At 41.7% G+C, this 27,104-nt stretch overlaps 1 protein-coding gene and 2 long non-coding RNA genes across 6 annotated transcripts in view; 1 reads left to right on the top strand and 2 right to left on the bottom strand.

Moving 5' to 3' along the window:
• WAPL (WAPL cohesin release factor) overlaps nt 1–5,663 on the bottom strand; it is a 58,899-nt gene extending 53,236 nt beyond the window's left edge. For 2 of the 4 annotated variants that reach the window (XM_031602452.2, XM_090144794.1), the window contains exons 1-2: nt 5,312–5,663; nt 1,851–2,374 (exon numbers count right to left, since the gene is read on the bottom strand). In XM_031602452.2, coding sequence (XP_031458312.1) covers nt 1,851–2,352 — 502 coding nt within the window. In that variant the 5' untranslated portion in view covers nt 2,353–2,374; nt 5,312–5,663. Of the gene's footprint in view, nt 1–1,850; nt 2,375–4,502; nt 4,662–4,885; nt 5,004–5,311 lie in introns of those variants that run through there. The other 2 variants (XM_031602454.2, XM_031602453.2) reach the window with 2 other exon arrangements.
• A 200-nt stretch (nt 5,664–5,863) lies between these two features.
• LOC149916999 (uncharacterized) lies at nt 5,864–26,283 on the top strand. The gene is made up of 3 exons (XR_016468654.1): nt 5,864–7,021; nt 12,506–12,609; nt 25,662–26,283. It is a non-coding gene; the product is annotated as an uncharacterized LOC149916999 (long non-coding RNA).
• Nucleotides 10,891–27,104, bottom strand: part of LOC149916998 (uncharacterized) — a 30,870-nt gene continuing 14,656 nt past the window's right edge. The window contains exons 2-3 of the long non-coding RNA XR_016468655.1: nt 13,498–13,637; nt 10,891–11,811 (exon numbers count right to left, since the gene is read on the bottom strand). This is a non-coding gene — a long non-coding RNA (uncharacterized LOC149916998). The remainder of the gene's footprint in view (nt 11,812–13,497; nt 13,638–27,104) is intronic.

Here is a 27,104-nt window from a genome sequence, read left to right as displayed (position 1 = left end):
ACCATCAAACTTCACTTAATAATCAACGCGACAAAGAAGCTTTTGAAGTAGCCATATTTATACTGGCTGACTACACCACTATCTCTAATTGCTCAATGTTCCCAGTGACATTTTCAGGGACCACATATTTATTTTGGTTACTACACACAACCACAGTATCTGCTTAAACTCTCCAAGTTTCATTTATATTACCTATCCAAAATAAACACTGTCATCAAAGCTACAGTCTGGGCTTTCTAATACCTACTTCAATACTTTTCATTTGAACTTCATTTCTGAAGAAAAAGATTTACAGAATAGGTTTCTACATACAATGAAATGAAGATGAAACTGTTTACAAGAACGCAGTCTGAAAGAAGAGCATTATCAGGCCAAGATGTGCCTTGTCCCACTCTCTCTGGCTCATCTGCAGTCAGTAACAAATACATTAGTGAAGCATGCCAGGTGAGCAGACGCTCAGTGAACTGTTAAGCAACTTCCCCTAAGTTAGGGTTTGTTAAGGTCTGTTCCTCTTGGCTTTTCATGCCCTACGAATTTTTTCTCCACAGCTTACAAGCACTTTTCCAACTCAAAAAAAAAAAAACTTATCAAACAAGACTTTATGTGGAAGCCATTTCATTCTAGAACTGCGCTGCTATTAAGAAGCAGGAAAACTCACTGCTCTTTCATCTCCTTGTAAATACTGGGGGAGGAGACTCTCTCGTCTCTAAATTCAAACTTGGAAAACAAATTCTATTTACCAAATGAGAGTGTACCACATTTACAGATTAATATTCCACAGAAAACCACATGAAAATCAGAAATATTTCAGCATGAAAATAAGAGTAAAACCAAAAGAAAACTACATATTCCACCAATTTGTCTGTCAAACTGAAGTTCTGTCCCCACGTCTTGGTTTTCTTTCAGTAAGATTATCTCACAAAATTACTGAGCTGTGCATATCTTGTGCTATTTGTTATCTTCCTTGTCTACCGCATTACAAAGTGAACAAGTCCACTCCAATTTCTGATCCCAAGGATAAGTTAACAGTATCTGAGAATTCAAAGTTACATAAGTACTTCTCATTAAAGTTGATTATGATAATCCAGAGCAAGTCAGTAGGTGCCAGCTTCATCAAGGTTCATCTAATGTGATCTTCTGCCCAATTTTAGAAGCTACAGTTTAATCAGCCCATTATGTGAAAACTTCTAATGAGATGTAATGACATGTGATCTTGTCAAAGTGATGTTTTGTGAATTCCCTCTCTGAAGCATAAAGATATCTCTCAGTTTGGGTCTGGAAACAGCCCCCAAATAAGCTGAACAGAATTCTGTTTTACAGAGGTGAAGCTTTTCACATACACATTGATAAAGATGTGGTAATTAAGAAAATTAACATGCCTCCAGGCAAATGAAGTTCACAAGACTGCTCTGTCCATACAAATCATTACAAAGGCAGATCATGAGCTACATCTGCACTTGCATCAAAGTGACTGTGTACCTTCACTACACTACGGCCAGTAACTACAAAATAGAGCATTCTGTACTATCCCCTACCCATCCCATATTTAAAAAGACAAAAGCATTGGGATCAGGACAATTTTTTTTTTTTTTAAAGAGGTTATTATTCCATTCTACTCAAGGTGGACTAACGTACTGTATCTGAATCTGCAGAGACAAGAACTAGAGTACCAAGAATCTCAGATCAACAAATCGTGAGATGTTCATTGGTACTTTTAGTTAAATTGCATATCCTACAAGCTGCCCTACAGTTTGAACGCATAAATGATTTCAGAAAGCACTAATTCTAAATGTACAACGGTAAAAATTGAATAACAAAGCTGCTGTATCTGGACAGCTGAGTAAATGTACCTGCAGATGTGAGTTTAGCACTGCTGCCTTTGCATTCTCCATCTTCCACATTTTTGCTTGTGCTCTTTTCTTTTATAGGAGGAGCAGTACTGTCAGCAGGTATCTGCTTGCTGGATGCAGTGTTTTCTCCACCGTCTGGCTGATTACTTTTGCTGTTGGCTTCAAGTAGAGAAGCGAAGTCCTCAGACTGAGCAGCTTCATTTGGGTCCAGCTGGGAGGAGCTTTTACCCTGTGCCACATTCTTTGAAGACACGGGAAGAGATTCTTCATCACTGTCAAACCCAAACGGATCCTCCGTTACCTCATCTTCAACTCGGGGTTTTTTAGGAACTTCGGAAATGTCTGTTTTGACACTGGGCCTCTTCTGTCCTAATTTGGCCATGAAGGTGGTTTCTCCCCATTTCGTGCTAAGGGTGGTCCGTTTGTTGGAAAATACTTCATCAAACTTGGAACTGCCGTTTCCCCCTTTCCGGCTGTAGGTCTTTCCAAATCGGGATGTCATTTTGGCTCCTGTTTCATATTCTCTGTTGGAAGAAAATGAAAGAAACAAATTCACAAACTTTTTAGCACAAATGATTGCACCTCTACCGTTTGTTTGGCCTACGAGCACCAAGCACCTACATTTAACACAAGCAATATCACCCACTCCATTCTAGTGACTAATTCATCTAGATATTATCATTACTGTAGATCCCATGCTTATGCAGCATCTAGTCCGTTGTCCAGTGTCTCTCAAAGCTGTATTATTTGCATGTATTTAACCAAGACATGGCACAATAAATCAATATGAAATATCCCCCATCCATACATTCTTTCCAGTATTGCTTTGTTCTAGCTTCATATTTTCAAGTGCAGATGGTACTGCTTTCATGAAAAATCAGGAGAAAGCACATCCAAATGTGCAGCTCTCTGCTGGTATAGTAACGCTGCATGCTTTCAGAAAGACTCTTCCTAGTTCAAGCCTTTCAGATATTTCAGATACTAATTCACAACAAATAACGGTGACAACTTCAGCCCTTGTTCTGCTCATGCACTCAGGCTTGCTCAGCAAGCACATTATTTGCAAATATGACTTGCATGTTCATGATCAGCAATGATACACAGCAATCCCCCAGGAGTAAGATTGATTTGATCAACAGACAGGACTGAGGAGACCCTTCTAAATCTCCAAGAGCATGGAGGTCAGCCTATGTGAGACAAGACGAGCCATGATCGTCTACAGGCTGTTAGAACTGCAGCCGGATCCACAGCTTTCTCTGCCAGAAGAATAAAGTTTAAATATAAACAAATTAAATAGGAACAAATTTAAACAGTTCCCTGCATGTGTTCTATTCCTACTTTTGTTCCACTCAAGAGGGAAGACAGACCAGTTTGTTGCATTTTGCCTCCTCTCCAAAACAAATACTTGAGCTATAGGACAAATAGCAACGTAACACAAAACGAGTGTAACTTTTGTAAACCAGAATTTGTTTCTTTTTTTATTTTTCATTTTGGCCCACGCATCAATAGGAAATTGGAATTCTTTATAGTCAGTCTGAATCTAATCAAGTCTGAAAGCTCTCTCCATTCTGGAGAAAAGCCTGCTAAAAAGGGGGCGTGGGGGAGGAGGGGGAATATTTCTTTAAAGTATAGAATCAAAGAAATCCTACTTCCAAAGTGTCAACTGCCCTCATTTACTGTAAAGTCTATGAGAAATCGGCCACTAAAGTTATTATGTGAACTATTTGGAAGGGAGAACTGTTCTTATTTCCCTGAATAAGTGACGTACTGTCTTTCCACCATGTTTTCATCTCTACCTGAAGTACCAGAGCAGCTTCTGCCAAAAAAAGTCAGACCATTTTCCAGAAACGTCGTTCTAACATTCTGTTCTAGGAAGACTGCCTCAATAATGATAGTCTCTTTTTATCAGGTCAACTTTCCCCTATTATATGAACTGAGCAACTCATAAGGCCATCTTTTAGCTAACTGAATTAGGAACATCACGTCTGGGCTTCAGAACCAGGTGGTGCTGCAGTGCAGAAGATGCAGAGCAACCACTTCTCCTGGCCATTCAGCGGATGGATGATAAAGGCACGTGCCCATCAACCAACCCTACTTCTGCTCGGAACACGCTGGGATGGCTGATGCCACTGGCAGCAGTCACTCTTCAGCCCACCTTCACCCTTTCTGCAGTCACAAGCTGCTGTGTGCTGCCCCAAACATCGCTGATGAACCAGAGGCTTTTTCACTCCCCTACAGATTGGTCTCAATTCCTATTTTCCAACCAAGAGCAAAGCTAAGATCTCCCCATCAGCAAACAACAAAACAACTCAGTAGGTTCACTTTGTTGATGTTTGAAAGTACTTACAACTGCAACACCAACACATTTTGTACAGGAAAAGAGTCAGCTCTCACAACTACGTATACGAAATGGAATATTTAGCGACGTCTGAATTTCTATATGACTCTTATGCAAAAGGTCACGGCACTCCCAAAAAGCCCCTGTTCCTCCCTAACCCCTGACTCACGTATCTCCAGCCCCTGACACTTTCAGCGCCCGCAAAAGCAGCGATGCATTTGAACTGCCGCCTGTGCTCTGCAGTTGCAAAGAGCAGCCCGCTGCAGTCGGGAGGACCTCATTTTCAGAAATGAGTGTTACACAACCCGGATTACCTCTTTAACGGGAACAACAAGTTCGTCTCGCGAGGCGTTCCGAATCAACCCATCGAGACTCAAACGCATCCTCTACACGACGCAAAGAGGTTAACAGACGAGCGCTGGAGAAATACCGACAGCGCACGGCTCGGACCGGGGTTAAAGATCAGGAAACGCCGACGTACTTCCGCGTACCGGAGCGCCAGCAAAGCGGGGCTCGCAGCCCGTCGCAGCTCTCCTCCGCTCCTCGCTCGCCGCGAGATCACAACGGGGCCGGCCTCCCCCCGCCCCGCCCGCCCGCTCTCCCGCTCGGAGCGGCCCGCAGAGCCCGGCGCCGCCCGCCGCCTCCCCGCGGGGCTCGGACCCCGCCAGGCAGCGCCGCCGACCGCCCCCGCCCTTACATAAGCGGGGCCGGAGCCGGAGCCGGGCCGGGAGGCGGCTGACGAAATCCCACGGTGACAGCTCCTTCCCTCCTCCCCCCGCGGGGCTCGGCGGAACCGGGTCACCCCCCCGCCGCCGCCTGATGTCACTTCCCCTCCCGCCGGCCCCCTCCCCCGCCCCGCGCCGCTCCGAGCCCGGCCCGAGGGCAGCGCGGCCCGGCCCCGCGCGCCCCGCCGCGGCCGCCACCCGCTCCCCCGTCCGGCCCGGCCCGGCCCGGCCCAACGCCGCTCCCCCGCGGCTCCGAGCGCTACCCCGCGGCCGGGCGCCGCTCGCAGGACCCCGCCGGGCCGCCCCGGAAGCGGCGCGGTGCCGCCGGCTCCTCCCCGCCGGGTGCGAGGCCCGCTCCGCTCCCCGCCGCCCGCGCGGCCCCGAGGCGCCGCACCCACCTCGGCCTCGGCGGTGGCGGCGGGGCCCGGTCCCGGCGCGCTGCGGGCGGTGCCGCCGACGCGGCTGCGGCCGCCGATCCCGCTCCGCCGCCCGAGCAAAGGCGCCGCCCGACGAAAGGCGCCGCCCGACCGGGCTCCTCCGCGGCTCCCGCACGGCTCTCCGGGCCGGCGCGGGCGTTAGGGCCCCCGGCGCCGCCTCCTCCGGCGCCGCTTCCTCCGCGCCGGAATTATCGCCGCTCTCGGGACGGGGCCCGGGACCATCTCTCCGCCATTTGCCCCGCTCCTTCCGTCACTGCGCGTCCCACGCCCGGCCGCCGCCCGCAGCCAATCGCTCCCCGCCTCGCTCAACCGACCGCGCCGCCGCCGCGCACGCGCGCCCCCCGCCGGCCCCGCCCCGCCCCGCGCGGCGCCCGCCGGGAGCTGTAGTTCGTGTGAGGGGAAGGAAGGAGGCGGGCGGCGCCGCCGGGCCTCGGCGGGCACAACGCGCGGGACGGCGCGCAGGGCCCGCTCGGCGCCCCCCCACACCACAGCCGGGCGGTGGTGAGGCCGCGAAGAGCCGCGGGCAGCCCAGGCCCGCGCCTTGTGGCGGCGGTGGTGGGCCTGGCACGGCCCTACGGCAACTCTGCTAAAAGCGCCTCACTGTTAGGGAGCCGCCGCTGCGAGGGCAGGTACTCACAGTGGCTAACGCAGCGCCCAGCGTCCACTGCAGAGAGGAGATGCGCCATAGAGGTCCCACAGAACAGCTGCTCTGAGGGAAACCGCAGGTCTGGGGCACTGCAGTGCCACAAGCACTGCCCGACACGAGGCCTACAGCCACCCAGGACGCTGATCATAGAATCATTGAATCATTAAATCACCAAGGTTGGAAGAGACCCACAGGATCACTCAGTCCAACCATCACCAATAGTTCTCACTAAACTGTGTCCCTCAACACAAAATCCAAACATTCCTTGAGCTCCTCGAGGGTCGGTGACTCCACCACCTCCCTGTTGGGAGGCAGCCCATTCCAGTGCCTGACCACACTTTAAGACAACCAGTATTGCCTAACATCCCACCTGAATCTCCCCTGGCGCAGCTTGAAGCCATTCCCTCTAGTCCTATCACCGGTTACAAAGAGAAGAGACCGACCTCCAGCTCACTACTGATGCACACCTCTGAGACTGACAGTAGTGATACAGGCTGTAAAGAAGAAAAAAAAAATTCTCCAACAGCAAACAAACACAAGAACCTACCACCACCACAACCTTGCCATATCCGAGGTACCCAAGATGGTTCCACAACACAGCTGTCACACTAGCTACATCTCTCATCTGAGAAAAGGTTTTAAAGCACATGAGCCAAATGCAGCATGGATGTAATAAGTAGGAACGAAAATAAGAGGCTGCTTGCATCAGACTGAAGAGGTTATGGTTGTCTCGTTGTTTCTAGTTCAGAAACCTCACTTTTTCTTAATCTTTATCCAATGCAAATTAATGGCCTACAGTATGGAGAAGCAAGATTATTTACAGGAACATTAAACAAAATGATAAATGGGTTTTTGGCCTCTGCTTGGCACCTACTGCTGTGTTATTGGCTTCTACGTTTAACATTTAAACAACAAACATGCTGAATGTGCTCCTGAAGGAACCATACAACTGGAGCTAGAGAGAGCAGTGGAAAAGAACTCAGCCTTGTGATGAGAAATCCAAGAAACGGCTGCTGTATTTCAAGGTACTTTACAAGTGTATTTATACCTTTAACACCTGACTCAGTTATTGGAAAGCAATTGAAAATAGGTTAAACATTTAAAAATACATGGTTTAAATATAAAAAGATTTTTTTTTTTGGTCCTCTGAGTATTCTTGTATCAGAGCTATTAATTAGCTTGTTTAATCATCAAGAGTAAAATAGCGCACACAATTCAAACTGGTTTAGCTATCCATTGCTGAGTTTAAAGTCTTATTTGGAGACTAATTGATCTGTTAGACAAAGAGGAAAAAAATAGTACTATGAGAGCTCAAAATACTTTTGGTCTCTGTGGAGTTATTTACGGTATTAAAAAATTTATCCTGAGACCAGAAAAACTGAACAACATGGCCAGAGTGAGGAAGTGAAACCAAGAAACTATTTGGATATAAAGTCACGTAAAAAGCTGTAAATAAGTAAGTTCCTAACTGAAAGCCTGAGCTACTTACATCATTTTAACTGTATTTTAGATAATTTTGCAGTATAGTGACAGGAACTGGGTGCAATTAGTTTGAAAGCTCCCAGATACCTTGGAGTCCCCAGGCTAGCTTTGTGTTTTCAACAGTATTTCTTATCTTTGTAAAATCTCTATACAGTCTGCAGTCTACAATATTGCAGATTTCTGGTCGTGATGGAATTCCTCATGGCTGATAGGGGATGCTGACCTATTTTATGTGCTGACTGTCTTAGGTCTCAGCAAAGCCATTAAGTCTCAGAAAACCTTTTGTTTAAATGATCGTGGGAAGCAAACATTGCCAAGTTCAGAAGCAGCTGAAATGATGGCCAGTTTTTCTACTCCTGCTGTATTTTAGATACATTTGAAAAATTTAAACCAGGTAACTTAATAATTTGGCAGTTAACATGTTAAACTTGGCCATTTTCATTTTATCTGGCTTACCTCAAGTATGCAAGCAACAAGACAGAGCAGATAACCAAGTCCCATCCATTTTCAGCAGCAGATAAGTTTAGTTCTCGTAAAGGGTGGAATTCAACAGGCATCTTATTCCTTTTGTTGCCATCTCCCTTCACAAAAAATAATAACATAAATCAAACAAACAAAAACAACACAGAAATCTTCACAAGAAACAAACCAGACAAAACACTTCAATTTGGCATTTGCCTCCATGGGGAAAGGAGTGGGAGCTAAGCAGCCATCTTATAACTTCAGCTTTTCCGTCTTAAAAACTTCTTCTGGAAAGCCAGAGTGGGCTTTTCTAATTCATTCCATAATTCTCCCCTTCAAAAGAAACTAGCACCTTTGCTATTTATAGTGAAATCAGAAAGCACTGAAAGATGTAGCTGAAATGCTTCAAAGCTGTGGATAAGGAGAGAAAAGTGAAACAGGAGGAAGAATATTTAGGAAGGACAGAGCAGTTAATTTGGATAATACACCCTGGAGCTTTCCCAGTTCTCTTTGTGGAGATACAAACCAGATTGTTCAAAATAAGCTGTAGCCCAGTACAGAGCCTTTCAGAGAATTCAACCTTTCAGTATCCATTAAAACATGTTAAACTGTTTCAATGTAGTTTTTCATCCAAAAGAAAATGGAAAGAAAATGGAGGCAACACCATAAATACATCCTTGCTACATTCCTTTTCCCATCAAAAGAGAATGAATTGAATAACCCACTGTCCCACTTCCCTACTAGGCACTGCCCAACAAGTACACATGGACTCACAGGCAGGCTCTCCCCACTTCACGAGTGTCCAGACCTTTCCCTCCAGAACTATAAGTCAGTGGCACCTCAGTCCACTCAGCATCTTCTCCTTCTCCACCTCCTTTTCTCCCCTTCCTGTCTCACCTAGCCACTATTTGCTTCTCACATCATGTCCAGCTTTCTACGGCAGTTCCTTCTGTGCCTTTTCTCCAGATAGGAAAGGACTGGAGAGAAAAGGATGTCCTGCTGCTCTCACTGCACTCACAGCTGCTGCAGCACTTTCATGTCTCAATTAATGCCATTTAAAACATTAAACATTTCGGTGTGTTTTGCTTTTTCCTCGTGAAATGTCTGTTCTCCTCCTGTTCCTGCCCTTCAAGCATCACCCAGCACGCCAGCGTGAGAGCACTCAGGGCTTTGCCGTTTCACTTCATTGGGGCTAGAATTTCCCCCTTCATATTTGCTATGCAAATAGGTGAAGAGACACATTAAGTAACTAATTACCATGCTTTAGTCAACCTCTGAACAGCTCTGAAAATAGTTATTTATACATTAGTATCACTACTGATGTGTGCTGGAGGAAGTTCAGCAACACCACTCATGACTGCATGAGAGTAGATGAAAGCAGCTGTGCTGAGAGCCACAGTGCTTGGATCAGGGCAGACCATAAAGCAGGGCTTGGAGGCCTGCAGCACAGTGTGCAAAGTGTGATCTCTGATAATAGAAAGCTTTTCTCAGCAAGGCATTCCCAAGTGGGTAACATATTACTATTCTGACACTGATCCCTGAGAAGAAGGACCAAAAGGCATTCAACAAGAAGATCTTGGTATAGATTTGGATGATGTTTTTCTGTATTTCTGTCAGGTTGTAGTTTTCTCATCCTATGAGGTAGCCAAGTCAAGGCATTAAGCTTCATCACTGAAAGGTTAAAAGAAGCACCACTGAACAGAAGGAAGAGACGCTGATGAGAGCACAGCAAGGGGCTAATTTTGGGGGGGTAAAAAGAGTTCCCTCAGTCCTGATGTCAATGAATCAAACCCAAGCAGCTAGCAAAAAAAAAAAAAAAAAATTGTGCTACTCCACCTTCTCTCCAGTCTGCACACCCATTTGATGCAATCACATGAGAAGGAGCATCATCTCTGCAATGTAAAAGCCTCTGGAAATACGAGTTTTACATGATGAACCAACAGCAGTCATTCACCTACGGCTAAATTCTCAGTGTTTGTTCTGCACAACATTTTTCCCTAGGTGATAAGCCTGCAAGTTTGCTGGAAAAAAGCATGGTGAAGTACAGGTGGGAAATGCATGAAATAGCTTTGGCCTTGGCATAATTGTCAGGGGTAAACTGCTCAGCAGAATAAAGTTATCTCAGCAAGATCTGCCTTTTCCCAACAAGATTTTGCAATGTGCCAAGGCGTTCCAGGAAAAACAAAACACGAAACCGCCTCACTTACAGGGATGATGCAGCCTAACTGTAGAAGAGACAAAGAAGACTTAGGTTTTTTTTTGCTCAGGTAAACTTTGCATTGTTTCCTTTTCATGAACTAAAAGGACGACCCTCTCAAATGCCTGAAATCTGTTGCAGTCTTATAGGAGGACCACCTTTAATTCCTCCCGGAAATATTCTTAGAATTCTTTTAAGAACTCAGTTCTCATTATTGTTGAATTTTTCTGTTTTCATGATGGTAGCCCTTAATGAAAGCTATCGAAACGTACTAGAATAGCGCTTGCTGGGGAGAGAAAAGCATGGGAATGCAACAAGCAGTTGGTGTTTTACATCTCCTTTCTTATGAAAAGTTTGACAGGACTGAATGTCCAGTTCCATTCCTTCTCCAGCAGCAGTGTAGCAGCCATTCCTGTTGCTTATTTTGCTTCTTTCACCTGCATATACTTGACCTACACTTCTGCATTACATCCCTTTGTACTCACTGTTGTTTTTTGTTTTTTTTTAACATGTCTGTGTGTTCTTCATACATAGATGCTGTATTTACTCAATTCCTTTTCCCTTTTATTTTCCAAGTACTTTTTTTTTCTTCTCTTTAGAAAGAACAGAACTTAACCAGTAGCTAAGCACTTCTGCAGCAAATTATAACAATATCAGCTCAAACAAGAAAGCTGCTACAGCCAGACCAGTATGCATGGCTTTTGAGAGCTCTGAAACAAAACAAACTACAAAAAAAAGCTGAAAAAACAAATTCACAAACAACATGCAGGGCTAAGGAGGCCCAAATGAACACAACCCTGAATCTCATGCCAGAACTAACGTATTATCTACCAAATTAATCTGATAAAATGAGAATTTAAAAATAATTGCATGAAGAGTTCCTCCTGAAGAGATAGGAGGTAACAAAATATAGTGGCTACTGCTTTTTTCTGCTGGAGTGCGGACCTGAACAAGTTACTTTCTACTTTATTCCAGTTACAGTGCAGACTGATAAAGTGAGCAGAAATACCTCCAGCCTGCTGTGCAAGAGCTCCATACACCCAGCATGACACAGGCATAGCAGAAAAGGACTACAGCTTGTTCAAATAAGAATGATATTTTATGATCTTCTTCAGTGCAATCCTAAACAGTATTGATCAGCACCATGCTCCGTATCACCTAACACAGGTTATAGGATGCAAGGTCCAAATCTTCAGAAAAACATTCCAGTAATAAAGTACTAGTGCATAAAACCAGAGACAGGTGATTACACAGCTTACCTCTGAGGTTTTTTTTTCTATTTCTATTCTTTGGAAATAATTTAGCTTTAAGATTGAAGAAAAATGGACACCACTATGAGCACACGGCTTGTTTCCAGAGGCAGGTACCTAGAGACACCAAAAGTGGAGCTTCATCTCCAAATGCTTTATCTAAGGCTTGCAGAGAGATGCTCAGTGAGTGACAGATAGTACAGGTCCTTCCTGTCCCACTCAGTTCCCAGGCCTTGTAATTTTCAATGCAACTGCCAAAGAAATTGGAGATCCGAGTCTTTTGGCTTGATTTTCCATTGTCTTCCCCCCTGCTGATGTAATATTGAGCAAAGGCTGAGTAATCATACAGGCACTGCTTGCTGCCATCCCCTTTGCACTGAATAATCACTTTGGTCGTTATCTGTTTGGACCAGATCCAGGCATGCTACACAGAAGGAAAAGAAAAAAATAATCGTATCAGAATTACTTCTAAAGCTATTGAACTATCTTCCAGCAGTTACCAGTAGCTGAGAGGGGGGGTAAAATCCCATACCTGAAAGGGCATTGATTGTAGTTCTTCATTTTTATTGCATGTAAGACAATATGTACAAATAGCAAATGCCTATGAAATAAAAATTAACCTGAGTAGATGTTTTAAAGCAGTAATAGCTCTCTGCTGGACTCCAGTGACATCTACTGGTAAATGAAGAGGTTACCAAACATTCCTTGCAGCCCACTCACAGTGTATTCATTCCAGTAACTCAGGCTGAGAATACCGTGCTACAATGTAGTTGTTTAAGGAAAATTGTACTTGGTTTTCCAAACATGATTTGGACTCCACCTCGTTGTTAACTTCTTGGAATTGCATTACTTAGGATATTACCAAACTTTTTATTACTGACAGCAGGACATTAAAGTAGACCAGTGGATTTTTGGCTTAGAGTACACTGTGACATGTGTTCAACTATTTCCTTACTTGTTTCATTAACATAATTGTTGTCAGAAAGCGATTAATATCTCTTCACTTGCTCTCAGTTGTGTGTTTTTGCAGAGTTCCAGCAGTTAAAATGTCTTGAACAATAGCACAACCAAATGAGACTGTGTTTTCACTTCTAACAGTTCCTCAATTTGTCTTGTAGGCATGACAGATATTTCTAAGCATCAATTCTGCCACCACTCATAAAAAAAAGGAACACCAATACATTCACTCAGAGACAGCTGGGAGTCACTTTTCCGGTTTCTGGTAAGTAGTTTGTGCTTGTTTATTTTTTTTCAGGTGATACAAAACTCACTTTTCTTATTCTGTTAGTGAGATTTTGTGTTAATGAATTTTTGAAAGCTCCTGGAATGTTTCGCTCCAGTAGTAAGACAAGAAAGATTTGCTTATCTTTCCTATTACCAGGCTCTATGATCACGATTAAAAAAAGGTATTTTCAGCAGTCTCTTAGCAAAAATTGGAATGAATAGCTCTCTTCATGGTGGAAATAGAGTTGTCACATTTCTACATATCTTTCTGATCAGGCAATGCAGCCAAGGTAACAAATTTCAGATACTTGAGATACTTTGTTTAGGAAAAGAAAATCCTCCTGTGCAATCTTTCAGGCTAATCCTACAACTCCAAACCCTGATGCAAGGCTTCGTACTTTTGTTACTGAGTAGCTTCACAAAATGAATGCATTATGCACGATGTGCATTTGGAGACACAGCAGCTACTGACTGGAACAGGCAGGCTCAATGCAATAAGTGGATGCAGTACTTTAGTCTCTACAGCTACCATTTAGGCCCCACTGTACAAACTAATTCAGTGTACTGCCAGAAGTACATTTAAGAAAATTTGTGAATGAGGGTTTTGTTCTGAGTTTGAAAGGTAAATAACCATTCACGAGGTTTTTAAACTACTGCCTTGCCCACTGACTGGCAATAAACACCACTTTGATAGGAGTCTATTTTGTCCACATTTCCTTTGAAACTTTGTCCTTACTGCCTCTGGCAGGTAGAGTTATCTCAGTTTTGGCTCTTCCAATGTTAAAGCACTTTCAGGTATCACCAAACAAAATCAGATGCCCCAAATAAATTTTTCAACTCATATTAGAAAACTTTCAAGGAACTGAAGCTTGTCCAAACCACTCACTTGGTAAAGCCTCCTGGTCTGCAGCACAAACTCTGCCACGACAGCAGAAACACTCCATGGGAAGGCGAGGAAGCAGAGGAACAAGCCCCCCTGCTCAGCAGAGCACAGCACAGCTCCTGAAGAAGCCAGCTTAGGCATCCCTGATAAGGAACACACAGACCTTTGAGAACCACCATTTAATTTGAAAATTACTCCTAACTTAAAGAATATAGATGATGCAAGTTTGCACAGCAAGAATATTTTTCTAGTTAACTGGAGAGAGCAGAGAGAACTGTTAATTCTTTGTCCTTAAACTTGCATGCTCAGATGCATCAGATGTCAGAGCAGGACTTGGTGTGAGGTGGTGGAAATGAGATGCCCAGGTGTTATTCCTGGCACTGTGCTTGCAAGCCCAGGATTATCTTTGCTGAAGTGCACAGTGACAGATAAGCTCAAAGGGAGCTGTCATGGTGACAAATGCATAGAGAGAGGAATATAGTTTTTATGTACTAACACCTTCTGAAGAGACTTTATATCCACACCTTGATTAACCATGGATTCACATGGTACAATTATTATACCAGGACTTAAGCTTCTTGTAAATTAGATATTAATTCTCTACACATAGGGCAAAAATATTCACTCCCTTTTGAAGGATAAGTGGGAAGCTTTTCTTGGCAAATGGGGGAAGCCTAAGTTACCTATTTTTAAGTTTCCATTTAAACTCAATAGTTTACTCTTACAAACAAACAAAACCAAAACCAACCAACCAGCTACCGTTTATGTGAACAGATGCTGTGCTGTCTTCTTGAAGCTGCAGGCTGAGAGACAGATTTGTCATGCAGCTGCATAACAAAGTCAACAAGCCCGCTCTGTTCCAGGGCTGCTATTCAGCTCCTTTTGGGCAGCAATGAAAGAAGATCACATCAATTTCACGCTGGTTTTACTGCTTGACAAAGATACAAGCAGCATCAGATACAGACACAAATCATGCCTAGATTGCAGAGGAGAAAGATAAAGCTTGTTGGGAAAACAAGGTATGGAAGACTAAGTCAGTACTTTTACACCATTTAGTTTCACATGTCTTTTACTTTTGGGTACTTCTGATGCAATGGCATTACTTCTGTAACAGCTTCAACCCTGGATGAGTTGCATACCTTGAGCTCCATGTGCAATTAATTACAGCATGAGCAAGGCTTCTATATCCCTACAGGAGCACGGATTTTACAGATATCACCCTCTGCAACTGCCACCAGCACTTCACCTAGGGCCCACACAGGTCTCAACACTGTGTTCTGCACCTGACATCACTCTCCATTAAATAACTGAACTGCAACTCAGCATACTTGCTTTACAGCAGAGTCTACCTGTGGATTCAGTTGTAATAAGAGAACTGACTTGGTTGGGGTCACACCTGTATGGCAGGTAGGATGTCTGCAGTCTGAGTGACCACATTTAAGCTAGCTCCTTACCAGGCAGAGGAACAGTGGAGCCAGCCCAGTTACGGTGTCCCTGCTGCTGGGACCCAGCACAGGCAGATGAGAGCAAACTGGTGCAACTGCAGTGAATGCTTTCATATTCCTCCTGCAGGAAGCAGCTGAGCAGATGGAAGTCAAGCACAGATCTCCTTCCTCATGTGTCATTGTCCGCATTATATTCAAAATTTATCGTTCTTCTATTTGATAAGGTATGAGTCAGGCAACCCCAGCACATTCTTCCATAGGAAGGAAGTAAACTATCAGACAACTGACAAGGTAAACAGCCAGTATCCCGGGAAACAATTCTATTCAACAAGATGTTAAAACATGCAGCTTTGTACTTCTGATCACAGTTACCTGCTTGTTTGAATACTTAGTTATATATACACTGAAAGCCAATAAGGAAATACTATTTAACAAAAGCATGTTACACTTCAAATATGTGGCAGTTCACTTAGTTCAGTTTTGAGTTCTGTTCTTGCACATCCAAATTCGGACTATTTCAAGGCCACAAAGTTTTGCTGACATAATTCCACAACATCATTCCACATCAGATTGCGGGACCATGTAACCCAACATCTCCTGTCTGGGAAATAGGAGTTTACAGCTGCTACGTGAGTGTACTAGCAGGCTCAGCCACACCACTGCCTCTGCCTCAAGACCAGCTCAGATGCAGTGCAGCCATAACACTTGGTCAGGCTATATGCAAGAGCAGTGAGACACCTCACCAGGGTTTCCTCTGCTTTGTTTCATGCTATATGTTTCATGTTCAGGCCCTCATATTTAATTCTGGTTAGACAAACTGGAAGTGCAGCCTCTAATCACGAGCTGTGCTGCAGGTAAGCCTGTGCCTGACTGTAGAGCTGTTCCTTGCTGATCACCATCCATGCCTCATCACTGCAGACCACTACAGCTACTATCACCACTCCTGCTTGGCTCTTACTAAACAGATCTGGTGGGACTGTGACTCTTGGTGAGCTAGTGAGGCCAGATTCCTACCTGCCTTGCTCAGATCCTGGAAGCCTCTCCTTGCTGAGCAGTCCATTCCTGAGGTTTTCTGATAGCAATCTCTCTTCGAGACAAACAGGAAGCTAGATTCTAACCTAATATGGAAACATACAATGATTTGGTGATAACTGAAGTGGAAGAGTTCTTGATGAAGGGAAGTCCTCCCTAGCCTCTTAAGCCCTTCTCCAAGCTCCACTAATAAATGCAAGTTTCCACATATTCTAGGTACAAAAAAGGATTAGAGCAACTGGCCCCTAAAAGTCAGACTTCAAAACAAACAAATGTATAAAGAAAGCAGCAAAGTGCTTAACATCTATTTGTTAGAAAGGCTGCTACACACCTCTAGCACCTCATAGCATAAGGCAGATTCAGTAATCAGCAGGAATAAGAATTAGCAATGAAGGCAATGATATTCACATTGTGCAATTTACCACAAGGCATCTGTCTGTACATGAAATAGTATTTTCCTTAATTATCCATAATAGGAAATCCCAAAATTCTCAGTTGGCTCTGTCAGTTAATATTAACTACAAACTTTGAAAATGGTATAAAAATAGAAAAGACCAAGTCCTGCAGAGGCAGCAGCAGCACATTATGAAGAATGCAAATTTAGCTTGACTGGGAATTGCAGTATTGGCACCACTGATCCCACTCCACTATAGAGTTTGCCAACACAATGCATCAAACAACACAATTCAATGCAACATGATGTTCAGTTAACTCACAGCACACACACAAAGTGAAATGACTACCATAGGTACGAAAGCTGGTAATTCATATCCATACATACAGGTTCTACTACAGATGCAGCATCCTCTTTGGTAATACCACGAGGCAGAATTTGTTTGCTTTCCAGGAGTGTCCCCTCTCCTGTACAAGCAAGGATACAGACAGGTCTCTTAAAGAAGGCTGCAAATCAGATAGCCTGTGTTTCTGCTAAGGACTGACTTCCTGACTACCCTTGCACAAATGTTATTCACCTCACATCCCATTTTGGAGCTTCAAAATGAAAATGCTACTTTTGTTTTCCTGCTCTTAGTTGGAATGCAAATCTGATGAGTTCTTCAGTCTTTCACAGCTGTCATTCCATGATAAAAAATACTGCACTGGAGAGAAAGAAGTGTTATGGCCTTCATTTCCGCAGTAGCCTGCTTTATAAGAACAGAATCCGGCCTGGCAGTCCTCCATCATAAAATGTAGTATGACCAGCCTGACACTTCAGGAGTTATCACATTTGAGTTGCAGCTTGAACCATTGTAATTCATAACAAAACTCCGCCTTCTCATGTTTTTAAAATAAGACAAAGTAAAAATACTTGCATATAGTAATTATGTATTGTCCTGTTACTATTTTATCACTAGAATTTGACAGCAGGGGCTGCCTCAAACACTAAACTCTTCACTGTAACAATTACTGTACAGTTGCTTTCAGAAACAGCAGAAGAGCAACAAAAGACGTCTTATGACAAAAAGAGGGGCAAAGCTACCAGAAACAACACCCCGCAGGGCAGGTGGGGAATAACCAATAACCACCTCAGTACAACAAGGGAAGAGCCGCGCTTCTAGGGTGCGATGTGGAAACACATTACATTGCTGATGGACTCTAAGAATAGCTTGAATGGCAATTAAAAAGACAAGCACAAGGATTTCAGTGAGCCATAAGGCCTTGTTAACAAGAGTGTTAAGATCTTAAGTTAAAATACAATAATTGCAGATGCCTGAAAGCCATGAAAGTTATTCTATAGCTGCTGAACTTCATTTTGCCAAGATGCAATAAGGACTAGGTGCTTCTTAACAAGAAGCCAAGTACAGTAACAAGGCTAGAAGCACTAACCTCCTATTACCTCAGTAAGGCAGGCTTAATAACAGCAAGCTGATTTAATCAAGTATCCAGATTATCCAGCAACTTGCTGTGATGATGCAGGCCCAAGGTCAAGCCAGGAAATCAATCTACAGATCAAGTCAAATCCAGTGGGACCAACCACAGTCAGACACAACTCAGTAAGTACTCAGCATACACAATAAGCCCCAAGTCAAGATAAAAAGTCACCCCGTAGATCAGCCAGGATGACTGTGACTGATACAGAGATCAGCATTTTTGCAACAAAGCCCAAAGATCACAAAGACCTAAACCTGAGTTTAGGGGGCTGGGATGAGGACCAGAGGGTGTGGGTCCCAGGTGAGGCTGGTTAGTCACATTTCATTCATTTACAGTAAACAAAAGAAACCCAGCACACCTTCTTCAGAGAATTCAGTTTCTCAAGCACTGTATGTATAAAAAACAAAGACATTTTGGAAGAATTGTATTGCCTCAAATGGATATCACAGGACTACCTAAGCTCTATTGCTCTTACAATTTAATTTTCAAGCAGTTATTGGCACAGCTGGCTCTGCACAGGACTAGTGACTGCTCAGCAGGTGATCACATTCCTCTCAGCCTTGTGACAGCTCTGAACTGTGCTCATTTGCAGCCATTCAGCTACTGCTTGGGAAACCACAGGAGCACTGCGTGTTGCTTAAATTGGTGTGGCCAGTTCTGTTGCTCCCAACTGCTGCTTCAAAGAATATCCAGTGGCACCTTACAGACCAGGCTACGTTTATGTCCTCCTCAAATCAGGGATCTTAATAATGTCTCCGTTGGAGATCCATGAGAGCAATGTGTTGGAGATTCTTGGCTACTATCTCCATCTGTTTTATTACGTATATATATATTTAATGCCTTTGATTAAAATTAAAATTTCCCAGAGCAATTACTCATAATCTACTAGACAATATAATTAATCATAATAATGAAAGATGTGTTTTCAAGGAACTTACTTTTCACGCACTGAGAATTGCTCTGATCAAGTGATAGGAAGCGAATTAAGAGGTAGAATACTGATATTATAACAAATATTGCTTCTAAAGTAGAACTAAGAGAGAGAAGTATGAGAAACACAGACCTTTATGGGCTCAATGAAGAGTCAACAAGTGAAAAATACTTGTACGGATCAGAAAGCTTTTGTATATTTTTCACCACAGATGATAAAGAAAGGAAAGAGATAAATGCAGAGGAAGATATACAGCAAAATAAAAAGAAATGGGCAAGAAAGCTTTTGAAAGACTGGACTCTTTTTGCTGTACTGTATCAAAAATCCTCTCTTAGAACTCTCATTTCACTAATTTCCTATAAAATATCAAGCATATACTGGATATCTTGCTGCAGAAAAGAAATGAAGGTGCTGTGGTTTTGTCACGTGATATAATATATCATAGTAGGTAAGTAAAGGCATTGTCCCTTGTCAGTACTTTCAATTTGAAAATAGATAATGAATACATATTTAAAGAAATTAGAATTTGCCTGCTTACTCCACGTGAAACAAGCTACTCACTATCCATATAAAATGCTTCAGACTTGAAAACAGTTAATTGTTTGTGAAACAGATTTGAAATTTTAACAGCTGCCTCTGGCTGAGCCCTGTGTCTGATCTCAGAGACTAGTTAATCTTGTTGTGGTTGCAGTTGCTTGAACAGTGTAATCAAATGAAGGAACAATGCATACAAACTCAGTTTTGTTGTTTAGTTCAAACTGTATTAAACTGAAAGAAGAATCTATAGCCCTTTTTGCCAAGTATCGCCAGAACTCCTTTAGCTTAATGCTATTTTTTAGAAGAAAATAATTCCATTCTCCTTATCTAGCTTCTAAAACCAGAATAATGCTCTCTTGGAACTAATTCACAAATAACCAGGTCAAAGTATATTTAACAAATGGCTTCTACATATTTATCTTTTGCTAGCACTGGTCATGAACTATTTAAAGCTTTTTTTTTTTTTAAATCAGAGTTTATGTAATCTGTTCCAAATGGCTGTCATGTAGCATATTACTGCGTTGTATGCAGTAATATGCTACAATATACCTTTGCTTTGCAAGGGAAAACATGTTTCTTCATTTACATTTTGTCACATCCTCTGCAATCGATGCTTCTTTCACTAGCTGATAAAAAGCCCTGAAGTTTGTGGAAAGCATTGCAGTGAAAGCTTCTCAAAGGTCTTGTTACAAATTTATTGTACTAGTTGGCTTTCTGGTCGTGCAAAGAGTTCTTGAACACAAAATCAGGGGGACTAAAGTAAGAATTTCTGAAATTTTCCATGCAAGCACTGTTGAATTTCCAGCAGATTTGGTCCACCACTTCTGTTATGAAAATAGCTTGCTTTCGTGCTTTTCAAATTTCCAACAAAGCTAAATAATTATTCTTCTCCAGATTGAAAAATGTCAGAAGGAATAAAGTGAAAGTGAGAGAATGAGCAAAAAAGTTGGCATTTGGAAGAGAAGAAAGAAGCAGAGAAGGTGGGAGGAAAATGAAAGAAAAAAAGTTTAGTGGGTTGCAAAAGAACAGAGTTAGGTGAATTGTGAGAAGAGAAACTATCACTAAGGCAACCTCAAGAGTGCAAGAATAGAACAGCTTAAGTTAAATAAATACACTGTTGCTTGAGCTCTCAATCTTTCAGGGAACATTACTTAAGTATTTCTGAACAAAAGTGCTTTGAGGCCCCATCCTACTCTTTGTTTCTTCTGCAGTTATATTCACAGCCCATTTTCAACAGGACTCAAGCACTGATGATGACATCTTCTCAAGGGATGCCATGTATACAGTGATTCTTAGTGTACCAACTCCTGAAAAAACACAACTCTCCTTCCAGTGTTTATCATGATGAGATCTAATGAGTTCAGAAGCTGCTGGAGTTCTTATGACTGGCAATGAACCTGACAGTTTTTGCTTTTACCAGAGTATGCTTCAGTTCCCTTAATTACAGGCAGACCTCCACATTTTGAGTGATGTAAATTATTGACTCCTCTAGCAAGGATCTGTTAGTGAAATGGATATATCAATACTTGCTTTCCTGACAAGCAGAGGATCTTCTAAAGCTAAGAATGCTTAATCTGCCACACAGATGATACCATTAAAATCAATACCATTTAGCATATGCTTTACTGTTGTTTATTATAAACTTAATCATGTCTGTATCAGTTTTGATAGAAGCTAAGTGATACCAATTATATTATGCTGCACTGGTTCTTACAGGCTTTCTGCATTACTTCTTTTAAATACATTTTTGATTTATCAATACTTCTGAAAAGTTGCTTGGTTTTCAGAAACCAGTTTTATTAGAATTTGTTTTATTTATAAGTGTATTTAACCTCATTTATTACTTTCAGTTAGAGCACACCCTTGGTTCTTTTAAACCACTTCTCTACAAAACAGCAACTTCTAGGCACAAAGAATAAAGACAAGAAATGGACCAGAGGGGTAAAACAAAGGAAAACAAATTAATAGAAGGATCTGAAGTTACTAAATCTCTTGTAATGTGAGGAGAAAAGCAGTATGACCAATATCGTTAACTTCTGAACATCTTGAATGTCTTCAGAACATTTTTTTTTTCATAAGTGTCTTTCTATAAGATGATAAGTGGTAGGAATGAGAAAGATACCTGCTCCCATCTTGCTTCTGTTCTACTTTTGAGAGTAATATCTGCCTTTTGGTGAGCAAAACCTGGGAGTGACCCTTTCCATCTGCCTTGGATGCAAAGTCCATTCTTGCCTAAGTACAGCTGCTTGTCCAGAGGAGTCCCTTCTTGGAACAGATGACTGCAGTGATAAATTTGCTTTAGAAATTTGTAGTCCTCCCACATAAACATCATATCAGAATCTTTAACAAGATCAGCATACTCAATGTGATTAGAGATTCCTTATAAAACATACATCTGATTTGACTTACTAGCCTTATCGTAGCCCTTGAAACCTTTTGTCTACCTAAAGAACATCTTCAACAATGTTTCTGTAATGAAACAGCCCTTAATTCTCTTGATATAATAGATAAGTTTATTTGGCTTTTTCGTTTAGCTAAAAGGAAAGGAATCAAGATGGCACAGTCACTGTATTTCATTATTTCCCACATCATTAACTTTTGGTGCTACTTAGAACTTTACTAAAAAAAGATTCTAAACAGTTGTCCATTATCAAAAGACAGTTTAGCTAGATATTTTTTAAGAATTTTACTGATGTAATCCTGAAGAAGTACACGTGTTCTTTTACTGTATTTCTGAAATAAATGCTTAGAAACTGCATGCTAAAATTTTGGAAGAAACTTATTAAAAGGGACTTATTTTAGCATTTTTAATGAAAAACATAATTCATGCTTTTGTTATCGCTTGAAGATGTAATATCACACAGACAAGATCATCTGCTCTCTGACTAGCTCTGATGTTAATGTTCATGCAGATTACTTTCAGGAAGTAAGCCTCCTACAAACCACTAATGACTTTTCAGATCCATTAGTCCGTTATGTATTATTAATTTGAAGCATTACTGATTAATGTTGTAAGCAGATTTTTTTCTGCTCCTATAATATAAAGAACTAGCACCTCTTGTTACCGTTATTAGATGAAGGGTGTGTTACTGCTTGATATATTTGGTTTCTTTGTTACTTTCCATCCCTTCCTCTGCTCTTATCTGTCCTCTGTTTTGCTGTCCTGTTTGCCCCCTTAGCAACTGTTTCCAGTACTCAAAAAAATGTTAGGCCCCTTCCACTCACCTATTTCGTAAGACGAATTTGCACTTAACTTTGGAAAGTTCAAAGTTTGGCAAAAATGGAAAACTCAAGCGTGTGTAGCATTACTTTTTTCAAAGGTAATAGTGGTGCTTCACATTCATTGCCCCTTCCAGAGCCCGATTCTGCCACTGGCCGCTCACTGCTCTGTCTCTGGCTGCTACTCCTGTTAACAGAGAGCACTGCCTGCTGCTGATAATCCAGAGCAACAGCCCATCACTCCTCATGCCACCCCTCCATGGACCAGATCATCTGCAGCGTCTAGGTACATAGCTTTATCCAGCACTGGTTTTCTCATGTTTCATTCCCAGCAGTACAGTAGAGTACATGCAAAGAGTGACCATCCCCTGCACAACCAGCCCTGCAATCTCTTGAATCTAGAATCTTTAAAACACCACTTATCTTTATAACTAGTAACTTACAGAACGTGTATGCTCCTCTAGCTTTCATCTAGATAGCTAGCTAATTATTTTCTACAGTGAACACTTCAGTCATTAGCACCTCTGAATTCAGCTATCTTTGTTTTTTTGCGTGCTATTCTACAGATATCTTAGAGCTTGTTTTTGTTAGACCACAGACATTTTGTATGCTTATGTAAACAAAGGCATGGCAACACATTATATAATATGCTCTTTTTAATGCACCCCAGGATATCACTGTGCTTCTTGGCCACAAGGGCACACTGCTGGCTTGTGTCCAACCCCTTGTCCACCAGGACCCCCAGGTCCTCAGTATTACTCTGTTTATTTCCTCCTTAAAGATCACAGACGCCTAAGTGGCATGAGTTTGCTGAATACATTAGTGATGAACACTCTCCTCTACAAAGAGCAAGGAAATGAAGCAGATTTTAGAAGCTGTGGATCTTGCCGGCATGTTTAAAATTAAGAATAAAAAGGGGGAAGAAACATCTGTTGTTCGCTGAACCAAACTTGTAAACTTTAAGACAAGCTTGGTTGGTATTTTGAACACAACAAAGGGAGGGAAAGGCACCTGACAGACCTCCGGGAAGACACAGCCCAGGTCTTGGAGCCCAGTGGGAGACTGCAATTCTGAGGAAATAACAGAAGGAATGGAAATGGCTGGAAGCAGCACTGTGGTCACTCCAGACACGCACGCAGACACACAAATGTGAAGTGCTGCTGGGGCAAGTGTATGATTAGAAATACAACTATCGCTTGCCCAAGGTAGTTTGGATCTCATCCAACAGAATATTGAAATACTAAACAGACTTTCCTTCAGGAGTATTTTCTCCTTTTTCTTTTCCTACGCCAAGAAATCAGAGATAATCAGTATAAAGGCTTTTGAACTCCATTCCCAAAACCTATGAGAACAAGTCTTTGATTTCAAGAGAGAAGTACAAGTGCTAACAGTTCATATTAATATGAATGTATAAATAATAATTTGGAAAATATCTATTTACTCCTACGTAAACATATATAGAAAAATGTGTAGAGCTCTAAGCTTAAGGGTTTCCAGCTGTCAACTTACTAGCAAACCAAAGAGAACAGTTCAATAAATAAATGACTTATTTCCTTCTATCACTCTCCTACAAATGCAAAGAAAATGTCATGTGAAATACCATTTCTGACTTTCTTCCCGACACAGTGTATTCCTCACTGGCTAAGCCAGAGGGATCTTTAGCACAGCCAAAATATGAGAATATATTCCCATTCAAACCTGATTTGTTCCCTTATGTCAAAAGGGAGAGTCACCATCAATAAAAGTCAGAATCTCAGCAAAATTCCAATAGAAAGTGCTGGAGTGTGGTGCTCTCTTGAAGACTATGCAGTGAACTGCCCCTTTCCACAGTGGGAAATCTTTACCTCAGTGCCTTCAACCTCTGTAAAACTCAAGTATAAATTGTCTTCCCTGTCTCCTGCGAAATATACACTAGTTTTGACCATGCATGGGAGATGCAAAGATACAGTTGAAAAACAGGAGTACCTCTGGCAATTTACAGGCTTTGATGACAAATGTTTAGTCTGCTGCGTATTTGTTAACTAATGACACACCATGCCAGAACTGCATTGCCAGTTATGACACAGGTCACTCTGTCCCTCCATAATATCTAGCTTGGGTTAACCCCGGGAACTTAACCAACCTCATCCTCAGCTCCAGGAGTTTAGCAGCTCTCGTTTTTAGAACGTACTTATCATATTCTGACAAATAAACATTTGAAACATGTCATAGCAAAAACGTGATAACAGAAAAGTGAAAGCACTGAACTTTTACAAACGACATAATGCAATGCCCCTGTATTTACATTAATCCTGTTATTTACTTGATCTGTTTGGAAATTATTTCAGTATTTGGCACGTGATATTTTCTTACAACGTGGAGGTTCTTTATGCCAAAAGGATATAAATTAATTTAATTTATAAAAGACTTCAAGTTGACTGATTATAACAGAAAATTAAAATAGAACAGTGAAGGATGGAGGGAGAATGTTTAAATCTAACCACAACAGCTTCAGAGACTGAGAAAGCACTATCCTGTGTGACATATATTACTTTTCCAGTTCTTTTCTTTTAATACAAAATAAGTTTAATATAGCACACATAAATTACCTGGGCTTGGTGACTAACTGCCTGAGTTACAGTCAAAAAACCTCTGTATTATTCCAAACTGAAATTTAGTGTGCCGCCATTTCTTCTGTTACCTCGAGACCATTTCATTTTCAAATCAGTAAATTTCTTTTGCAGTTCAGTAAATAGAAGATGACAAATTAGCATTATTGCTGACAATGTTATTTTCTGTTATTTATTGGAAAAGGACAGGTATGTCAGCTTTCCAGTACCTCCTGCTTTTATACTAACTATTTATTTTCAGGAAAAGCCGTGAACTGTTCAAGCCCCTGGCAAAACACAGCAAGCATCTGTTGTGAACAAAAACGTTTAGTAGAATGCTAGATACTGCAGTCTTGCATGAAGAAAGGTTTCTGCCTTAAACCTCCTAAGTAGAGAAGTTTCTTAATTTAACAGTCAAACTGTTCTCTCACTGAAGACCTATGACGACTTCTTTTCTGGTTAAAAAAAAAAAAAAAGCAACTTGTGCATTTGTGGTTTTTGTTTGTTGTGCTTTTTGTTTTTTGGTGCTTTTTTTTTTTTTATCAGATACTAAATAGGAGGAATTCTCCAGACACGGATGAGAGACCTGGGAAGGTAATCACTGCTTCTTCCCCAGCCAGGGCTGCTTGAAGATGGTTCCAGGCAGGCCACACTGCCATAGTGACCGTGCATTTTGCCTGCAGGAACCCTGCTGCTGCAGGAAGACCACTGGCCTGAAATTCTGGTTCAGTTTGACAGTGAATATAGCTTAAGTGCTGATATATACATAAATTATCACTAATTATCATTAATTATACAGTTCTTCACATTTTTGTCTGAAAATAATTTTCAGTTGATTCTGAGCTATCACTGTATTGTATTCAGTGAAGAGGGACACCCATACATCCAAGAATACCTGCATGTTTTGTCAGCTGGCACAAGGAGTTGATTAGAGCAGATGTGGCTGTTTTGGTGGAGGACAAAGCCCTAACACAGAAGCTTCATGGATATCTCTTCAGTATCTTAGAACATCTCTTGGGCACATAACAATTGTCTTGAACCAGCATAACACAGATGAAATCATCAGTTTTGCTAGCAATTGTAAAAATCTACATATATATATATAGGAGAGGAGAAAAAGTGCTGTAGACTATTGGGCAGCGATAAAGGAACTGTCTGTAACTCAGCATATTACATTTTACTGCTAGTGAGCATTTATCTTATTTAGCAATATCTTACTTCTCTAAGACAGAGAAAATTGAGTATAACATTTATGTTAACAATTATATTAATAAATTTATTTTTTATTAAAAAACAATAGGTGCTTCCATTGTGACTTCAAAAGTGCCAGAATAGGAAAACACTGGCAAGCATCTGGGCAAAGAAAGGGACCTATTTGATTTGTCTGTTAGCATACTTCATCTCAACAAATGGACGTGGCAGTATGCTGGAAAAAATATACTTTGGTTAACAACCATTTGTTCCTGCCTACAAATTGATACATTTATAACAAAAAGCTATGAAATTCTGGATTACCTTGTTCTGAAAGTATGAATGGAATTAACAGCCTCAATAACCATCTACATGGTTAATTCTTCATGCCAGCATTCATTTTTGGGGTTAGGTTCTTCAGGGCAGGTGGGAGATTTTTCAGATTTCAATCTTCTTAGAATACATATTTCTTCCTGAAGCAGAGTTCTCAGCTTGTCAAAACTCAGAACTGTTGTTTTTACATTATCTAGGTCAGATTTCTTGACCTCTGCTATTTTCCTACTGCTTTTCTGGCTAGTAGACCTCTGGTAAACAAGAAAGAATTGTTTTCATCCTACAGTCAGAATCACAGAATAGCTGAGGTTGAACAGGAACTCTTGAGATCATCTAGTCCAGCCCCTTCTCTAGCAGGAGCAGCTTCCTCAGGATTTTGTACAGTTGGGCAGTTCTAAGGACTGAAACTCCAGCAACTCTCTGGGCAGGCCATCCCAATGGATTTGATCACGCTCTCATGTTCAG

This window comes from Phasianus colchicus, chromosome 8 (genome assembly GCF_987193195.1).
Source record: "Phasianus colchicus chromosome 8, bPhaCol1.hap1.1, whole genome shotgun sequence".
In the NCBI taxonomy this organism is placed as follows: Eukaryota; Metazoa; Chordata; class Aves; order Galliformes; family Phasianidae; genus Phasianus; species Phasianus colchicus.
This window is presented reverse-complemented; position numbering and strand designations above follow the sequence as displayed.